Raw genomic sequence first — 20,306 nt, 5'->3', positions numbered from 1 at the left:
CCAGGATCTCCATGGAGGCTGTGAATGGAGCCATGGGGAGCGACGAGTTGCCGGAGAGGATTTCCACTTCAGGAGATACAGAATTAGAGATTGAGCAAGCCAAGGAGATGGGAGAGGAAGCCGAGGAGAGGGATGAGGTGGCAAAATTGGAGATTGAGGAAGCTGAGGGGATGGAGGAGAAGATGCAGACTGGGATGTTCTTTACTATCTACTGTCGCGCCTTGGAATCGAATTTGTCCAGGTTGTTTAGCAGTCCCTGCAAAGATGCGAGTGAGTAAACATGTTCTCTGCTCATTGTACCTTAGTTGTTTTTCTTCCTTCCTGTTGCATGTCTCAAGGAAGCAAATTACTTCATTCTGTTGAGGAAGGGATTTACTTCACTTGTGGTGGCCGAATGAATTATCTGAATCTTATTTTCGACGACTGCAGCTTCATTGAGTCCTATGCACTTCACACACAGTACAACGGACCGCACCTCTTATGCTGAATTCGCCACCAGCACTCTGCAAATATACTCCATTAAAGTCGCAGTAATAAAGGGCACTCCTGAGTTGAAGTGGCCACTGCGTGTGTATGGCATGGTTGCTGCCCGAGATACCGTGGATCACAATCGCAACATTCTCTTCTTGCGTCAAAGGAATGACTGCCAGATACTCACTCCAGAGGTCTGTATCGTATTTTTCTGTTTTATGTTTCTGGTCCGTTGATTTGTTATGAACAGATGCATTTAGAAATAAGCATGTAGTTAAGTTGGCAGCTAAACTGCTAGCTTAGCAAAACTGTTGCACTCACTCAAAAGGTTGTACTTAATTTTCTCCTGAAAAACTTCCGTGCAGTTTCTCTTTTTTCTTGCATCTCTGTTTTGTTAACTATGATTATAATTGACAAATGCAGAATCCTTTTTTGCAATTGACTGGCCCGTCTCGTGCAATTGCGGCTATAGATCCTGTTGACTTTGACATTAAACTCAAAGTAAAGGGCAGGATGAAGTCAAAAGATAGAGTGCTCATGCATCAGACCTCCAAGTACAGCTGTAATGAGGCCATTCTGTTGGATGACTCCTGCAGAATTGTGTTACGGTGTGCGAAACTGGAGAAGACAGTGCAAGCAACTATAGTCGGTGTCCGTGTTATTAATTGGAGAAAGAAGAAATGGCCTTTTAGACATGGTGGTCTAGTCATTGCCAAGGCACATTCTAAGCCCGTTAAACCTCAGAATGAGGTCCTGCTACAAGATCAAGTGATGGATAACATTTCAGATGGTTACTTTCAAGGTGAAGTTAGTTGTGTTGGCGACAGATCTTCGGCGCTGAAACATGAAGATGAGGTTGTGCTTCAAGGTCAAGTGACAGCTAACAATTGGGATGGTTGTCTTGATCTGTCAAGGCACGTTGTTTCCGTAGAGTTAGATGGAAAGCTCGAAGTCATCATCCGTGCCCTGTCTTCAAATGGTTTTGTTACTAAACATGGCCATGTCTTCTTTCCAGCCCAGGAAAGCAAAATAAGTCGGGGCATATGTGATCTTGCCTCCTATAAGGTGGAAGTCGCTGTTGCTTGGTCCCTTCTTGTTCGAGACAAGCAGTTTATCTCGAGGGAGGGATGTATGGATGATGACTAGGCGTGAACATTATATAAATTAAATACAGTTAGCCATTTAAAGCTGTCAGCTCTATCCATTGTCTTAATGGCTTTATATCTAATGCTATGTTTAACTATTAGTGTATTGGCTGTCAGTGATTTTACTTAAATTGTCTACTACACCCTTCGTTTTTAAATATAAGAGTTTTGGCATTCTAATTTATACTGCCTAAATGTCTTACATTTATGAACGGAGGTAATGTTTTGTATTGACTGCAAAATGTAGGTTTGACTCTTTTTTTTAGCCACTCTGTTTTTACTCCTGAATACTACATGGGTGGTAAGCTGGAGATTGGTTAGTATTATACCCATCTGATCTGTGAAATATTTGTTTGGCGTGAGATTGATTAGTTTATACCCGTAATGCCTAATTGACATCCGTGGCTACGAATCAGTCTGGTCGTGATTTAAAGTCAGCTCCTATGTGATAGTAGTCTGTTTGAGGTTTTGTTGTGTCGAAGCAAGAACAGTTCTCATCCCAAGTCACTCCCATCTACCTTACGAAGCATTTTTGGATTACACGGCACTAGCCAGTGAGGACCTCTGCAGAATGGTGTTGCTGCCTCCCAGCATACCATCAACGAGATCAATTGCCGATATCAAACAGACAATGACAAGTCAGTCTCCGTCCCTAGTGGATGCTTCAACCCTGTGAGGCTTTGCTTTCCCCGAGGCCACTTGAAGAGAAAATTACATGTATCGTCCTTGAACTCGCTGGTGCATGGTCCTTATACTTGCAAATACGTAAAATAATGCAGTCCTGCGTAAGCTAGGGATGTGTTTGGTAGACTGCATGAGCCCAACCAGGACCACACGGTGCAAAAATATCCTGTTTGGTTGTCTGGTCTGCATCAGTCTTTTTTGCCCGCATGATGTTTAAAGCACTCCCGGGCGAGTGAAGTCTGAAATAAACCCTGTCGTTGTAGAGCTTGACGCAAATAAACCCTCACCTCTAAATCCCTGAAGTTGGTACCCTATACTCTTTAATCCCGGTCTAAATAAACCTTATGGCGGTTTTATGAGTGGATTTGATGATGTGGCAACTAAAGGCCAGGATTGCTGACTTTGACCATAACAATTTTCTTTGCCGAGTTGTATTGCTGCCAGATCGCTGCGTTTGTCAATGGGCTCGAGCCACAGACCATCTCCTCCTGCCATGGTGCGAAGCCGGCGCCTGAGCCCATCTGGTCGCTGCACGTGTCTGGCACGGACAGCTCCTGCGTTGCTTGCGAGAAGCCGACAAAGGTCAGCGAGGAGGAGCGGACGGTGTCTTGCTCGTTGTCCACTTTCTGCTTCTCGAGCACCCTGCAGAGCACCGAGTCCTCCTGCATAATTGAAGTGTCGTGCCATGCATCCAGATTAGGAACACCGATCGATGCAATTGCAAAGAGGAGCTAACCTGGTCGTGAGCTTCGCCTGTCTACGCGCACCTAAAGCATGATTAGCAGTGTGAGTCAGTGAAAATACATACATTATATACCGCGTACACATGCATGCATAAGCTAGCCTTCAGATCAGGCCTCATAACGTAAGTAGCCTTCAGCACATCACACACAAAATACGTTAACTGTGTCGGTTCATACAATTTCCAGCACACAGCCCATCCATCCCAGCCATTTCCACTGCCACCATCTAGTTCCCCGTTTGGATAGGCATATAAGGTTGAAAATGGCCGGGATTGAAAAGAACAGGGTATAAACTTCAGGGATTTAGAGGTGAGGGTTCATTTGCGTCGAGCTCTACAACTACGAGGTTTATTTTAGACTTCACTCCTCCCGGGCCAGGCTGAGTGGAAACGGCCATTTTTCGGACCCAGGTTTGGAGAGTCACGTGTGACTTGCCTGCACGCTTGAGGAAGCGCGGGAGACGATGGACATCTCGAACATGTCATTGCCCAAACCCCATTTGGTTCTCTCTCTCACCGCCCCCTCGTCTCTGATGGCCGCTCCACCACCGTGCCACCCCAATCCCATTCGCGTTGACCGTAAGAACCACAATCACTAGCTCGACAGCCTGACGGCAGACGACATTAACCACGGTCAGTTGTTGGCGGCTCAAGTCACCGTCCCCTCTCTGCAAGAGGCCACGGTCCGCGGCCATCGACCCTCTACGAAACTTCGCTCTTGTGTCCGCAGCGGCTGCCGATGTTCTTCATTTGAAGTGGTGGTGACGTGGATGGGTGTTGTGGGTGCTGACACCTCGGATGTGGTGGGGGCGGTGATTTTCACTCATGTCCGAGGGTTTTCTAACATCACCCCGGCTGGTACGTCAGTTGTGGCGGCCTAGACCTCTAATGTGATGGTGGTGACGAGGGCCGCGTCAATGGCAGGATCACTGGATTCGGTTGCAAGCACATCCACCTTTGCCGGTCCTTTGTTACTGCCAGGGTTTGGTGCAGCCTGCTACACCTCCCCCTCCGGCGCGGTTTGCTTCACCTCCACCCATGGTGGCACCCCAGACGAACGTAGTACGTAAATCTTCTTGTCTACCAATTCAAGTTTTGGGGTGGTTAGGGTTTTGTTCGGGCAGTTGCTTCGATTTGAAACGACTCGATTCGCGTCGAATCGATTTGAACCATGATATGCTCTTATAATTTTCTCATGATATGTGCTTATAATGTGCCCGCGACAATGCTATGATTACATGTTCTTGCGGTGTATGATAAGTACGGCTGTTGACCTAGAAATGTGTTCATGCTACATATGATTATAAGGAATCCTATGGTTAGAGTAGGAATGGTATGCCTGCTATGTTTGTATGACCACTGATCAAGGCAATGGCATGGCCATGATCAATGCACAAATCATGTCACCGGGCATTGCTCTGGTTAGTTCTTAGTTGTGTAGTGCAACGGTGTTACTCACTCTTGTCTTCTGAACTGACAAGGTGAGAAAGAACGAGTGAGACCAAATCGATGGTGGGGTCAAAGTCATGGAAGGCGCGGAGGACTCCAAAGAATTAGTTGTGCTAGCAACGATCATCTTGTCGGGGAGGAGGGGGCAACGAAGCCTCTGCATAAGACTGCCGGCCCGTCGAGGATTAGGCATGAGCTGGCAGAATTGGTGCCACACAGGTTCTACATGCAGATATGGGACACTAAAGATTTAGCCATGCTCATCATCCCTAGGGCTTTCCAGCCGGTGATGCCAAGGTGGATATACATCTACCTTCTACAAGTTGTCAAGCTCTCTATCAACAAGCGGCGCCAGTACTTCGTGCAGATCTAGGAACTCAATGGCGAGCTCGTGCTGGTGCAGGATCACAGTTGATTCCAACAGATCTCGGGTAGGGGCCCTTGAGTTAGTAGCCTAGATGCAATGGTAACAAGGACACGAGGTTTACCTAGGTTTAGGCTCTTCGAAGAGATAAAACCCTATGCCTTGCTTATGTTGTATTGATTTGGATGGAGTACAAAGTACAGATTGGTATACCACGAGATTGTTGTGTCGTCTATCAACCCTACCCATTAGTTTATATAGGTCCGGAGGGGGGGGGTCTAGGGTTACAATTAGGTCGGCTATTGTCGGTGTCTCACTACTACAGGATACTGCTAACGTGACACTACGATCAGAGACCCTTTGCCGAAACTGTGTGCGATGCAATAATCGCAAACAGTGATGTAAAAAACCCGTCAAAAAAGGTGCAAAACTTTTGCGATGACGGAGCCATCAAACACGGTTCATATTTTAGTTGCGTGTGTGATGCAGGGCACATGGTTAATCCATTCCAACTGTTTGTAGTGAGGCAAAACAATAGAAACGGGCAGCCATATCAATGTGTGTGCGATGCAGGACACACAGTTAATCCATTCGAATTCTTTGCGATGAGGTAGAACAACAGAAACGGACATCCATATCAATGTGTGTGATATACCGCATACGGTTCACTGGGACGAACTGTTCTCGATTAGGGAACACAACATAAATGATTCAACTTAACAAGATGTGTGTGATATGCGGCATACAGTTCACATGGATGAACTGTTTGCGATAAGCCAAAAGAACACAAACGCATCGTGTAAACAAGATGTGTGTGATACCTGGCAAACAGCCGACTCAGATGAACTGTTTGCGATGAAAAATTACAACATAAACAGTCAATGCAGTTACTTCGTGTGCGATTCTTTGTGTACAAAAAACTTTAAAAAATGCAAACTAGTTGCTTGCGGTGGCTAGGAGTATCGCACACGATGCGTCTGCGAGTACTCGTGTGCGATGATTAGTATGGTACACATACGTTTCCTTATGTTAACATGTGTGTGAATTTGCAATATGGATAGTTAATATCCAAATGCCTTCTGGACATTGGGCACACACTTAAACTCAATGAATTGTGTACGATACTAATACTTTCCATGAAAATTTATGAACTTGAGTAACAACATTTGAGTAACACATATATAGTGGTTACACTATTTGACAAAAGGAGGATCTTCGTAACACGGTTTTGACAACCATATGGTCCATATCTACATACTTAACATAGTAACAACTATCACATTTTAAGAGGCTAAGGGCCAACAACCATATGGTCCATATCTACATACTTAACATATATAGTAACAACTATCACATTTTAAGAGGCTTAGGGCCAACAACCACAACTATCCACTGGAAGCAGCTTGATCATGGCGACTCGGCATCTCATCAATGAAAAGTAAGATCCCTCCTGTGCCTTGGTAGAGCATGAGTAGAACATTGTCTCCAATTTTCCAATATGGATGCATTGCCACGAGAAGCGAGAACTTGTTAATTTGAATGGTTCAATTTCTGCGGGAAATGCAGTACCTTACAATCACTTTGGCATTATTAGCAGGCACACGTGTAATTCAACCACGCCGGGAAATCGATCCAGGAATTGCTACAGGGGCAATTTCTATTGACATGTAGAATAAAAACCAATTGTAACATATCGTTGAAGATATATATAGTTTATGAGCATCAACATTAAAATAAGACTTTTTACCAGCGTTTTGTGCACACAATTGGTCTTGTTCAGTGTGTGCACCATAGGTCTAATTAATTCCATCCAAAATCCAGCATTCACACGCTGTGCTATCTCTGTCATATTATCAACAAAGTTTATGACATGCTTCAAGTCCTTCCAGTGAAATTTGGTACGCTTAGTAACATACAGATCGTTCACTATGCATCCAACATATCCTACTTGAAAGGTGGAAAAGTATTATTTATTCAGAACATGGCAAAAGAATATATAGTGCGCATAAATTGGTAAACAAAATTTGTTACTGCCTAGGAACGGAGTCAGAATATGATATCACAATTGGTTGCTTAAGTGATCAATTAGTTAGAACAAATACCTCGATTTTGCTAAGTAATATGACAACATGGAGAAAGTTGAAAGGACACTAACCTCGATCAGACTTTGATCGGCTGATGACATTGGGAAAGTAAACATCCATGTTTATTAGACCAGGTTGTGGTGCATGCACTAGAATTTTATCGCCAGCTTTCAGTTCATAACACTTAGACATTTTTCTCCAAAGGTCCACATTAAAATAGAGGTGACCATCTTTATCAAGTTTTATGCTAACCGTCATTGTAAATCCATGCTGCGTTGTCAATATGACATCATGCGAGTCATCAACAAAGTAAAGCCCAAGATTTCCTTCTACTCATGTTCTTGCAAAGCAAGGGATGTACTGCTTGAAATGAAAATTAAGATCGTAAATCAGATATATTGAAATAACAGAGTAAGATGCAAATATGGGAGTAACTAGTAGAACAGATCAATATATAGATGAAAGTAAAGTACAAAAATATAGAATTGAAAATAGATAATGTAACAAATATTTGATGCAAATATATAGATAATGTAGCAACAGACGGTATATATTCACAAATTTAGGCCATGCTGACCGTGGTAGGTCGAGATTGAACATACCGAGCGCTCCCTGAAGTCATCCGAAATGGTGAGATAGAATTTCGTTTCCGACTGGCCACGACCACAGTTGCCCGATTTGTGCTCGCACTGTGGACACATGAATGAACACCCACGAATCAGCTAGAACAAAAATGATTCCACGACGATTTCCGCCGGTTGATTAACAACGACGGACGGACTGCGATAAGAGATGAGTGAAATATTTCTCTAAGTTGATTACCTTCTCCATGAGAAAAATCCCCGGCCCAATCCCATAGAAAACCCTAGTTGACTAGAGTCTAGAATGTCGGTGCAGATAGGCAGCGGGACGCGGTAGGGGCGAAATCCCGTTAAGTTTGGAGGGCGACCTACGCCCGCCGCCAACAGTCGTCGAGCTTAGGGTGCAGAGTTGCGGAGGAGTCCGCGGCGAGTGAGTGGGGACGAAGTGGGTGAGGGTTTTCTTTTTCCCTTTTGCATGTGTGAGTGAACACACACAGTTCGCAGAGGCGGCGGAGACGAATCATGTGCGATAGTAAATCACCGAGATTGAATGAGAATCCAAATTTCCTTTGTCCTTCATCCATGAGTTTTTTTTCTACGATGAACATAAACCCTGCTAATCACCATGTTCAAATTTGACACTTTTCCGGGTTCATTTACAATATTTAGGGGATTATGTGCATTTTGTAGGCATTAATGCACATAATTCAAATTCAAACAATTGGTGCTTGAAAAGGTGCACAAGAACGGTCTGGAAAAACCATACTCGTGGTATTTAGTAATTTCTAAAGCCTTTTACAAGGAATGGGCAGAGATTTCCATGGAATGCGTGGCAATAGTCAACCACAAACGCGTCATTTACTGGGTTATCAACTATAGAACAATGAAATACGTGCTTGAAAAACATGATGCCTGGCATGGTGCCATGGTATGGCCTCATAGTGCCCTGGTTAAAAGCTGAGAAGGTTTGACTTATGTCGTCATGCACGCCCTTCATAAATCGAACCATCACCGAGGAAGTTCAATGCTTTCGAGAGGGAAATCACCAAGATTGAAGGGGAATCCAAATTTCTGTCCTAGTTTGTCATTCAGTTTTTTTCCAATGATCAACATACCGCCTCAAATGCAACATGTTCAAATTTGACATTTTTCCGAACTCATTTAGCATATTTAGGGGATCATGTGCATTTTCTAGGCATTAATTATGCACATAATTCAAATAAGAACAATCAGTGCATGAAAAGGTGCACAGGAACGGTGGAAAACCATGCTCGTGATATTTATTACATTCTCATGCCTTTCACAAGGAATGGGCAGATATTTCAAGGGAATGTGTGACAATAGTCAACCATAAACACATCGTTTACTGGGTTAACAACTATAGAAAAATGAAATACTGTTGGGGAACGTAGTATTTCAAAAAAATTCCTATGATCACGCAAGATCTATCTAGGAGAAGCATAGCAACGAGCGGGGAGAGTGTGTCCATGTACCCTCGTAGACCGAAAGGGGAAGCGTTTAGTAATGCGGTTGATGTTGTCGAACGTCTTCGCCATCCAATCGATCAAGTATCGAACGCACGACACCTCCGCTATCTGCACATGTTCAGCTCGGTGGCGTCCCTCGAACTCTAGATCCAGCTGAGGCCGAGGGAGAGTTTCGCCAGCACGATAGCGTGGTGACGGTGATGATGAAGTTACCGACGTAGGGCTTCGCCTAAGCACTACGACAATATGACCGAGGTGGAAAACTGTGGAGGGGGGCACCGCACACGGCTAAAGATAAACTTGTGTGTCTATGGGTTGCCCCTCCCCCGTATATAAAGGAGGGGAGGAGGAGACCGGCCGGGGCGCTCCAAGGGGGGAGGAATCCTACTATAGTAGGAGTAGTTTCCTCCTTTCCTAGTCCAAGTAGGAGAAAGGGGGGAGGAGGAGGAGGAGAGAAGGAAAGAGGGGGGCGCCACCCCTTCCCCTTGTCAATTCAGATTGGGGCAAGGGGGGGGGGAGCCACCTCCTGGCCAGCCCTCTCTCTTATACACTAAGGCCCAAGAGGCCCAATAGCTTCCGGGGGGGGGGGGTTCCGATAACCCCCGGTACTCCGAAAGTTATCCGATACGACCCAAACCATTCCGGTGTCCGAATATAACCTTCCAATATATGAATCTTTATGTCTCGACCATTTAGAGACTCCTCATCATGTCCGTGATCTCATTCGGACCTCTAAACAACCTTCGGTACATCAAATCACATAAACTCATAATACCAATCGTCATCGAACGTTAAGCATGCGGACCCTACGGGTTTGAGAACTATGTAGACTTGACCAAGACACATCTCTGGTCCATAACGAATAGCGGAACCTGGATGCTCATATTGGCTCCTACATATTCTACGAAGATCTTTATCGGTCAAACCGCATAACAACATACGTTGTTCCCTTTGTCATCGGTATGTTACTTGCCCGAGATTTGATCATCGGTATCATCATACCTAGTTCAATCTCGTTACCGGCAAGTCTCCTTACTCATTTCTTAATGCATCATCCCGCAACTAACTCATTAGTCACATTGCTTGCAAGGCTTATAGTGATGTGCATTACCGAGAGGGCCCAGAGATACCTCTCCGACAATCAGAGTGACAAATCCTAATCTCGATCTATGCCCTGGAGTTTTTTTCTACGACAAACATACACCCTGCAAATCACCGTATTCAAATTTGACATTTTTCTGGGCTCACTTACCATATTTAGGGGATTATGTGCATTTTCTAGGCATTTAGCGCATATAAATCTAATCCAGCTATAGGTGCATGGGTGTTATGTGAGGGACGTGGATTGCCATTCGATCGCGGCGCATCCTACAGTGCACATGCGTGATCCGCGTGGCTGGGGTTCCGGCCAATCATAATGCAACACACAATAGGATCAGCGCACACTGTTTCCGGAAGCGACGGAGATGAACCGTGTGCGATAATGAACGAGCAAAATTGTAAGGGAAGCCAAATTTCTGTTGGTGTTTGTTGGTGAGCTCTTGAATACCACTGCACTGTACGGCTACCTGCCCCCTCCGTCCCAGAGCTCTCTAGAGGCGTCGTCCATGGCACCGCGACACACAGTAATTGGTAAGGAAGTGATGGCATCCCGCCGCGTTGCGTTCCTCGCCGCCCACGACCGCACACATGGTAAGGAAGCGATGGCATCTCGCCGCGCCAATTTCATCGTCGCCAGCGGCCAGATAGTTACATGGGCGGACTTTGAGGCTGCCATGGCCGAATGGGTGGTGGATCTAGAGGCGGCCAAAGCCGCACAGAAGGAGCGGAAAAGGTAGAAAGCAGTCAAGAAAAGAGAGTCCCGCCGCCGCAATAAAAAAGAGGCCACACGCCGTGGTGAGGAGAGCTTGGTGGAGATCAAAGCACAGTGTGATGCCGCCTACAAGGCCGGGAAGGAGAACGCCGGCGTCTGGCCAACATGCCCCGATGGCAACATGTGAGAAGAAGTTTAAGTTTGTAGTATTAGAGCAAATTACCAGTAGTACTTTATGTTTGTAGTATTAACATACAATGTTGGTAAGATCATCCTTTGAGGGCTTTGAGCGTTGATTAGCATGTGTACCCGTGTGTGTTTTTTGCGTTAATCATTAGAAGATCACAAAACACATGGTTTCTATGCCGTACCCGTCTCGTTTTTTTGCGTTAATGATCCATAAGTCAGTTACCTGTGCGATGTTTCCTTATAAACCAGGCGTACCATTGACCGAGAAAAATCAACTACATGTGTACATTTTTTTGGAGACGGGATCTGCTGATGGTCCACAAGTATAGGGGATCTATCATAGTCCTTTCGATAAGTAAGAGTGTCGAACCCAACAAGGAGCGGAAGGAAATGATAAGCGGTTTTCAGCAAGGTATTCTCTGCAAGCACTGAAATATTAGGTAATTGATAGTTTTGTGATAGGAAATTTGTAATGAGTAACAAGTAACAAAAGTAAATAAAGTGCAGCAAGGTGGCCCAATCCTTTTTGTAGTAAAGGACAAGCCTGGACAAACTCTTATATGATGTAAAGCGCTCCTGAGGACACATGGGAATATCGTCAAGCTAGTTTTCGTCACGATCATATGATTCGCGTTCGGTACTTTGATAATTTGGAATGTGGGTGGACCGGTGCTTGGGTACTGTCCTTACTTGGACAAGCATCCCACTTATGATTAACCTCTATTGCAAGCATCCGCAACTACAACAAAAGTATTAAGGTAAACCTAACCATAGCATGAAACATATGGATCCAAATCAGCCCCTTACGAAGCAACACATAAACTAGGGTTTAAGCTTCTGTCACTCTAGCAACCCATCATCTACTTATTACTTCCCAATGCCTTCCTCTAGGCCCAAATAATGGTGAAGTGTCATGTAGTCGACGTTCACATAACACCACTAGAGGAGAGACAACATACATCTCATCAAAATATCGAACGAATACCAAATTCACATGACTACTAATAGCAAGACTTCTCCCATGTCCTCAGGAACAAACATAACTACTCACAAAGCATATTCATGTTCATAATCGGAGGGGTATTAATATGCATATAGGATTTGAACATATGATCTTGCACCAAATAAAAAAACTAGCATCAACTACAAGGAGTAATTAACACTACTCGCAACCCACAGGTACCAATCCCAGACTTGGAGACAAGAATTGGATACAAGAGATGAACTAGGGTTTTGAGAGGAGATGGTGCTGGTGAAGATGTTGATGGAGATTGCCCTCTCCCGATGAGAGGAGCGTTGGTGATGACGATGGCGATGATTTCCCCCTCCCGGAGGGAAGTTTCCCCGGAAGAATAGCTCCGCCAGAGCCCTAGATTGGTTTCGCCAAGGTTCCGCCTCGTGGCGGCGGAGTCTCGTCCGGAAAGATGGCTTATGATTTTTTCCTCATCGAAAGACTCCATATAGGAGAAGATTGCCATCGGAGGGCCACCAGGGGGCCCACGAGGTAGGGGGCGCGCCCAGGGGGGTAGGGCGCGCCCCCACCCTCGTGGGCAGGGTGTGCCCCCCTAGTGAACTTCTTGCGCTCAGTATTTTTATATATTCTGAAAACGTCTTCCGTGAAGTTTCAGGACTTTTGGAGCTGTGCAGAATAGGTCTGTAATATTTGCTCCTTTTCTAGCCCAGAATCCCAGCTGCCGGCATTCTCCCTCTTTATGTAAACCTTGTAAAATAAGAGAGAATAGGCATAAGTATTGTGACATAATGTGTAATAACAGCCCATAATGCATAAATATCGATATAAAGCATGATGCAAATGGACGTATCAACTCCCCAAGCTTAGACCTCGCTTGTCCTCAAGAGAAAGCCGAAATCGAAAAATATGTCCACATGTTTAGAGATAGAGGTGTTGACAAAAATAAAATACGGACATGAGGGCATCATGATCATTCTTAGAACAACAACTTATAGAATTCTTGTCATATGATCTCTTATGCTAGAGTAACAATTCAATCACAATTTCAAGTATGAATCCTAAACTTCATTGACAACTAACAAATTATAATCTCGGTCATTGGAGCAATTGCAATTTATCATAACATAGGAAAGAGTCAATATAAGAGCTTTTCAACAAGTCCACATACTCAACTATCGTATAGTCTTTCAGAATTGCTGACACTCACACAATACTTATGGGTATGGAGTTTTAATCGGACACAGAGAAAGATAGGGGCTTATAGTTTTGCCTCCCAACGTTTTACCTCAAGGGTAATGTCAACAATAATAGTTCATGAAAACTCACATCCAATTAGCCATATATACCAGGATGTTTCCAACATATTGTGCTTGCCAAAGGATAAAATGTAAAAAGGAAGGGTGAAGATCACCATGACTCTTATGCAAGGTAGGAGATAAAAGTAAAAGGTAGGCCCTTCGCAGAGGGAAGCAGAGGTTGTCATGCGCTTTTATGGTTGGATGCACAAAATCTTAATGTGAAAGAACGTCACTTTATATTGCCACTTGTGATATGGTCCTTTATTATGCAGTCTGTCGCTTTTATTTCTTCCATATCACACGATCGTATAAAGCTTATTTTCTCCCACACTAATAAGTCATACATATTTAGAGAGCAATTTTTATTGCGTGCACCGATGACAACTTACTTGATGATCTTACTCAATCCATAGGTAGGTATGGTGGACTCTCATGGCAAAACTGGTTTAAGGGTATTTGGAAGCACAAGTAGTATCTCTACTTGGTGCGATGAATATGGCTAGCATGAGGGGGAAAGGCAAGCTCAACCATGTTGGATGATCCATGACAATATAATTTATCTCAGATGTAAGAAAACATAACCCATTACATTGTCTTCCTTGTCCAACGTCAACTCTTTAGCATGTCACATTTTAATGAGTGCTCACAATCATAAAAGATGTCCAAGATAGTATATTTATATGTGAAGACCTCTCTTTCTTTATTACTTCCTATTAATTGCAACGATGACCAAAAATTTGTTTGTCAACTCTCAACAACTTTTATTCATCATACTTTTCTATGTGAGCTCATTACTCTCCATAAGATCCATATGATCTCTTTTATTTATTTTTATTCTTTCTTCCTTTCTTTTATTCACTCAAGATCATGGCAAAACAATCAAGCCCTTGACTCAACACTAATCTTTACTATATATAGCTCACAGACTCGATTACATAGAAGGATCATAAAGCAAAACTCACAACTAGATCATACTAAAAACATTATACTACTAGATCAAGATATTACCAAAAGGATCGAACTAAGAAAAGCGGTAAAGATAATAGTGATGGTGATACGATACCGGGGCACTCCCCCAAGCTTGGAAGTTGCCAAGGGGAGTGCCCATACCCATGTGATTATATCTCTTTTGTCGGTGAAGAAGTTGTTGGTGATGATGGATAGTCACACATCGGGCGTGGGAGATCTTCCAACTTGCGGATAATGCCCTTGAGTGCAATGATATGCTCCTTCAACAAAATATTTTCACATGTGAGATACTTATTTTGTATACGAGCTAACTAAATCATCTTGAAAGCTTCGATCTCAGTTGGGTAAGAAGATTGTGATCAAGTTGAAGAATGTCTTCTGTTGCCGACACTTGGTCCTCCGTGGCCTTCTTGATACCTTCATCCTTGTTGATCTCCATGGGTTCTTCTCTCTTCAGCTCTATCTTCATTAGCCAAGCATCGTTGACCTCATGGTTGGAGGAGGAGGGAGACGACATAATGCCTGGTCTTGACAACCCTGACAAAAAGCAGCTCGAAACAAAGACAAGAGATATTTGCGTGATACGGGAGTCAAAACCTCCGGGAGATTATATAATGAATTTTTACCAACCAAAATACATAACGTGTAAGAAAACGGAGTCCGGAGAGCACTCGAGGTGCCCACGAGGTAGGGGGGCGTGCCCAGGGGGTAGGGCACGCCCTCCACCCTCGTGGAGCCCTCGTTTCCTTTCCGGACTGCTTCTTATTTTTCTATTTTTCTAAATATTCAAAAACGGAAGAAAATTGCCATTAGAATTGTTTTGGAGTCGGTTTACTTACCGTACCACATACCTATTCCTTTTCGGAGTCTGAAACATTCTGGAAAGTGTCCCTTATGTATTCCTCCGGGGTTACGGTTTCAATAACATTGGTTTCAACATTTACAGGATTACCTGAGATATAATGTTTAATTCTTTGACCATTCACCACCTTCAGATTTGTGCCTTCGAAGTTGTTGATTTTTATGGCACCGAAACGATAGACCTCCTCGATAACGTATAATAATACATAATCACCTACATTAAAATCACGCTTTTGTATTCTTTTGTCATGCCATCTTTTAACTTTTTCTTTAAACAATTTGGCATTCTCACAGGCTTGGGTTCTCCATTCATCAGGTGAGCTAATGTCAAATAACCTCTTCTCACCGGCAAGTTTAAAATCATAGTTGAGTTCTTTAATAGCCCAATAAGCCTTATGTTCTAGTTCGAGAGGTAAGTGACATGCCTTTCCATAAACCATTCTATATGGAGATATACCCATAGGATTTTTATATGCAGTTCTATAGGCCCATAATGCATCATCAAGTTTCTTGGACCAATTCTTTCTAGATCTATTAACAGTCTTTTGCAAAATTAATTTGAGTTCTCTGTTGCTCAATTCTACTTGACCACTAGACTGTGGGTGATAAGGAGATGTAATTCTATGATTAACATCATATTTAGCAAGCATTCTACGGAAAGCACCGTGAATAAAATGTGAACCACCATCAGTCATTAAATATCTAGGGACTCCAAACCTTGGAAAAATAACTTCTTTAAGCATTTTAATAGAAGTGTTATGATCAGTACTACTAGTTGGAATAGCTTCTACCCACTTAGTAACGTAATCAACTGCAACTAAAATATGTGTATATCCATTAGAGGCAGGAAAAGGTCCCATATAATCAAAGCCCCAAGCATCAAATGGTTCAATAACAAGTGAATAATTCATAGGCATTTCTTGACGTCTACTAATATTACCAATTCTTTGACATTCATCACAAGACAAGACAAACTTACGGGCATCCTTGAAGAGAGTGGGCCAATAAAAACCGGATTGCAATACCTTGTGTGCAGTTCTATCTCCAGCATGGTGTCCTCCATAAGCCTCGGAGTGACACTTGCGTAGGATCTGTTCATGTTCATGCTCAGGTACACAACGTCTAATAACACCATCTACTCCTTCTTTATAAAGATGTGGGTCATCCCAAAAGTAATGTCTCAAATCATAGAAGAACTTTTTCTTTTGTTGGTATGTGAAACTAAGTGGTATAAATTTAGCAACAATGTAATTAGCATAATCAGCATACCATGGAGCAGTATGAGAAGCATTTATGACATTTAATTGTTCATCAGGAAAGCTATCATCAATAGGTAGTGGGTCATCATGCACATTCTCTAGCCTAGACAAGTTGTCTGCAACGGGGTTCTCAACACCCTTTCTATCAATAATATGCAAATCAAATTCTTGTAGCAAGAGAACCCATCTAATAAGTCTAGGTTTAGCATCTTTCTTTTCCATAAGATATTTAATAGCAGCATGATCAGTGTGAATAGTTACTTTAGAATCAACAATATAAGGTCTGAACTTATCACAAGCAAATACAACTGCTAAGAATTCCTTTTCAGTAGTAGCATAATTTCTCTGAGCATTATCTAGAGTTTTACTAGCATATTGAATAGCATTTAATTTCTTATCAACTCTTTGCCCTAGAATAGCACCTACAGCATAATCACTAGCATCACACATAATTTCAAAGGGTAAATTCCAATCAGGTGGCTGAACAATAGGTGCAGAGATCAATGCTTTCTTAAGTATTTCAAATGCTTCTACACAATCATCATCAAAGACAAATGGTATATCTTTTTGTAATAAATTAGTCAGAGGCCGAGAAATTTTGAGAAGTCCTTAATGAACCTCCTATAAAAACCGGCATGACCAAGAAAACTTCTTATACCTTTGATGTCCTTGGGACATGGCATCTTTTCAATAGCATCAACCTTGGCTTTATCAACTTCAATACCTCTTTCAGAAACTTTATGCCCCAAGACAATACCTTCATTAACCATAAAGTGGCACTTTTCCCAATTCAAGACAAGATTAGTTTCTTCACATCTCTGCAAAACTTGATCAAGGTTGCTTAAGCAATCATCAAAAGAGGATCCATAGACAGAAAAATCATCCATGAAAACCTCACAAATCTTTTCACAAAAGTCAGAGAATATAGCCATCATGCATCTTTGAAAGGTAGCAGGTGCATTGCATAAACCAAAAGGCATACGTCTATAAGCAAAAGTACAAAAAGGGAAAGTAAAAGTAGTCTTTGATTGATCATTGGCTGACACAGGTATTCGAGAGAAACCAGAATAACCATCTAGAAAGCAAAAATGTGTATGTTTGGATAATCTTTCTAGCATTTGATCGATAAAAGGTAAGGGGTAATGATCTTTTTTAGTAGCTTTATTTAATTTGCGGAAATCAATTACCATCCTATAACCTGTAATAATTCTTTGCGGGATCAACTCATCTTTATCATTAGGAACGATAGTAATACCTCCCTTCTTAGGGACACAATGGACAGGACTTACCCACTGACTATCAGCAATGAGATAAATTATACCTGCCTCAAGAAGTTTTAGTATTTCCTTTCTTACGACTTCCTCCATCTTAGGATTCTGCCATCGTTGATGATCACGAATTGGTTTGGCACCTTCCTCTAAATTTATTTTGTGTTGACACAGAGTGGAACTAATGCCCTTAAGATCATCAAGAGTATATCCAATAGCAGCACGGTGCTTGTTCAGAGTTTTCAATAATCTCTCTTCCTCATGCTCTGAAAGGTTAGCACTAATAATAACAGGATATATCTTTTTCTCATCAAGATAAGCATATTTAAGAGTATCAGGTAACGGTTTAAGCTCAAACATGGGATCACCCTTGGGTGGAGGAGGATCCCCTCGGATTTCAACAGGAAAATTGTGTTTCGGGATGGGTTCCTATTTAAATAATACTTCATCTATTTCCCTTCTCTCATTCATGAACATATCATTTTCATGGTCTAGCAAATATTGTTCTAAAGGATCACTAGGAGGTACGACAATAGAAGCAAGACCAATAATTTCATCTTTACTAGGCAATTCCTCTTCACGGTGTTGTCTACAAAATTTAGAGAAATTAAATTCATGAGACATATCACCTAAACCAATAGTAACAACATCCTTTTTGCAATCTATCTTAGCATTAACAGTGTTCAAGAAGGGTCTACCAAATATAATGGGACAAAAGCTATCTTGTGGGGAACCAAGAACAAGAAAATCAGCAGGATATTTAGTTTTCCCACACAAGACTTCAACATCTCTAACAATTCCAATTGGTGAAATAGTATCTCTATTGGCAAGTTTAATTGTGACATCAATATCTTCTATATCAGCAGGTGCAATATCATGCATTATTTCTTTGTATAAGTCATGAGGTATAGCACTAGCAGTGGCACCCATATCACATAAGCCATGATAACAATGATCTCCTATTTTAACAAAAATAACAGGCATGCCTGCCAAAGATCTAGGTTTATCTTTAGCACAAGGTTTAGCAATTCTAACAGTCTCATCACGGAAATGAATAACATGCCCATCAATATTATCAGACAAGAGATCTTTAACAATAGAAATATTAGGTTCAACTTTAATTTGCTCAGGAGGTGTATAAGTTCTAATATTGCTTTTACGAACCATAGTTGAAGCTTTAGCATGATCCTTTATCCTAATAGGGAAAGGTGGTTTCTCAACATAAGAAGTAGGAACAATAGGATCATTATAAGTGATAGTCTTTTCTTCAACTTTAATAGGTGCAGCTACTTTTACTTCTATGGGAGGATGATATTTAAACCACTTCTCCCTAGGGAGATCAACATGAGTAGCAAAAGATTCACAGAAGGAAGTTATTATCTCAGAGTCAAGTCCATATTTAGTGCTAAATTTACGAAAAACATCGGTATCCATAAAATATTTAACACAATCAAATTTAGGTGTCATAGCTGACTCCTTACCTTTGTCGAGGTCCCAATCTTCAGAGTTGCGTTTAATTCTTTCCCTTAAATCCCATTTGAATTCAATAGTCTTCGTCATAAAAGAGCCAGCACAGGAAGTATCGAGCATGGTGCGATTGTTATCAGAAAGCCGAGCATATAAATTTTGAATAATCATTTCTTTTGAGAGCTCATGATTGGGGCATGAATATAACATTGATTTAAGCCTCCCCCAAGCTTGAGCGATACTTTCTCCTTCGCGAGGCCAAAAATTATATATATATAATTGCGATCATGATGAACAAGATGCATAGGATAAAACTTCTGATGAAATTCCAATTTCAATCGTTTGTAGTTCCATGACCCCGTATCATCACATAGCCTATACCATGTCAATGCATCTTCCTTCAAAGATAAAGGGAAGACCTTCTTCTTAATAACATCTCCAGGTACACCTGCAAGCTTAAATAATCCACAAACTTCATCCACATGTATTAGGTGCTCATCAGGATGCGTTGTTCCGTCTCCTGTAAAAGGATTAGCTAGCAGTTTTTCTATCATACCCGAAGGAATTTCAAAGCAGACATTTTCATTTTCAGTAGGTTCAGTAGGTTGAGGAACAACTCTTTGCTCTACTGGTCGGGGTGAAGATATCCCGAACAATCCCCTCAGAGGATTACTTTCCATAGTAACAAGGGACAGTAAATTTCAGCACACTATATAAATTTTTCCTTACCAATTCCACCTACCAAAGGCGCTTCACTCCCCGGCAACGGCGCCAGAAAAGAGTCTTGATGATCCACAAGTATAGGGGATCTATCATAGTCCTTTCGATAAGTAAGAGTGTCGAACCCAACGAGGAGCGGAAGGAAATGATAAGCAGTTTTCAGCAAGGTATTCTCTGCAAGCATTGAAATAATAGGTAACCGATAGTTTTGTGATAGGAAATTTGTAATGAGTAACAAGTAACAAAAGTAAATAAAGTGCAGCAAGGTGGCCCAATCCTTTTTGTAGTAAAGGACAAGCCTGGACAAACTCTTATATGATGTAAAGCGCTCCCGAGGACACATGGGAATATCGTCAAGCTAGTTTTCGTCACGATCATATGATTCGCGTTCGGTACTTTGATAATTTGGAATGTGGGTGGACCGGTGCTTGGGTACTGTCCTTACTTGGACAAGCATCCCACTTATGATTAACCTCTATTGC

General features: G+C 42.2%; 1 protein-coding gene across 1 annotated transcript; it reads left to right on the top strand.

Annotated features, from left to right (window-relative positions):
• On the top strand, positions 1 to 1,717 carry LOC123190116 (uncharacterized; the record flags this gene model as incomplete). Its single annotated transcript, XM_044602697.1, is given in 3 exon segments — positions 1 to 270; positions 430 to 665; positions 895 to 1,717. Coding segments are annotated over 3 exon segments (1,229 nt in total), but the record flags the coding sequence as incomplete, so codon positions are not given.
• Positions 1,718 to 20,306: the final 18,589 nt, after the last annotated feature.

This window comes from Triticum aestivum, chromosome 2A (genome assembly GCF_018294505.1).
Source record: "Triticum aestivum cultivar Chinese Spring chromosome 2A, IWGSC CS RefSeq v2.1, whole genome shotgun sequence".
In the NCBI taxonomy this organism is placed as follows: Eukaryota; Viridiplantae; Streptophyta; class Magnoliopsida; order Poales; family Poaceae; genus Triticum; species Triticum aestivum.
Note: the sequence above shows the minus strand (reverse complement) of the source record. Positions and strands in the feature narration are given on the sequence as shown.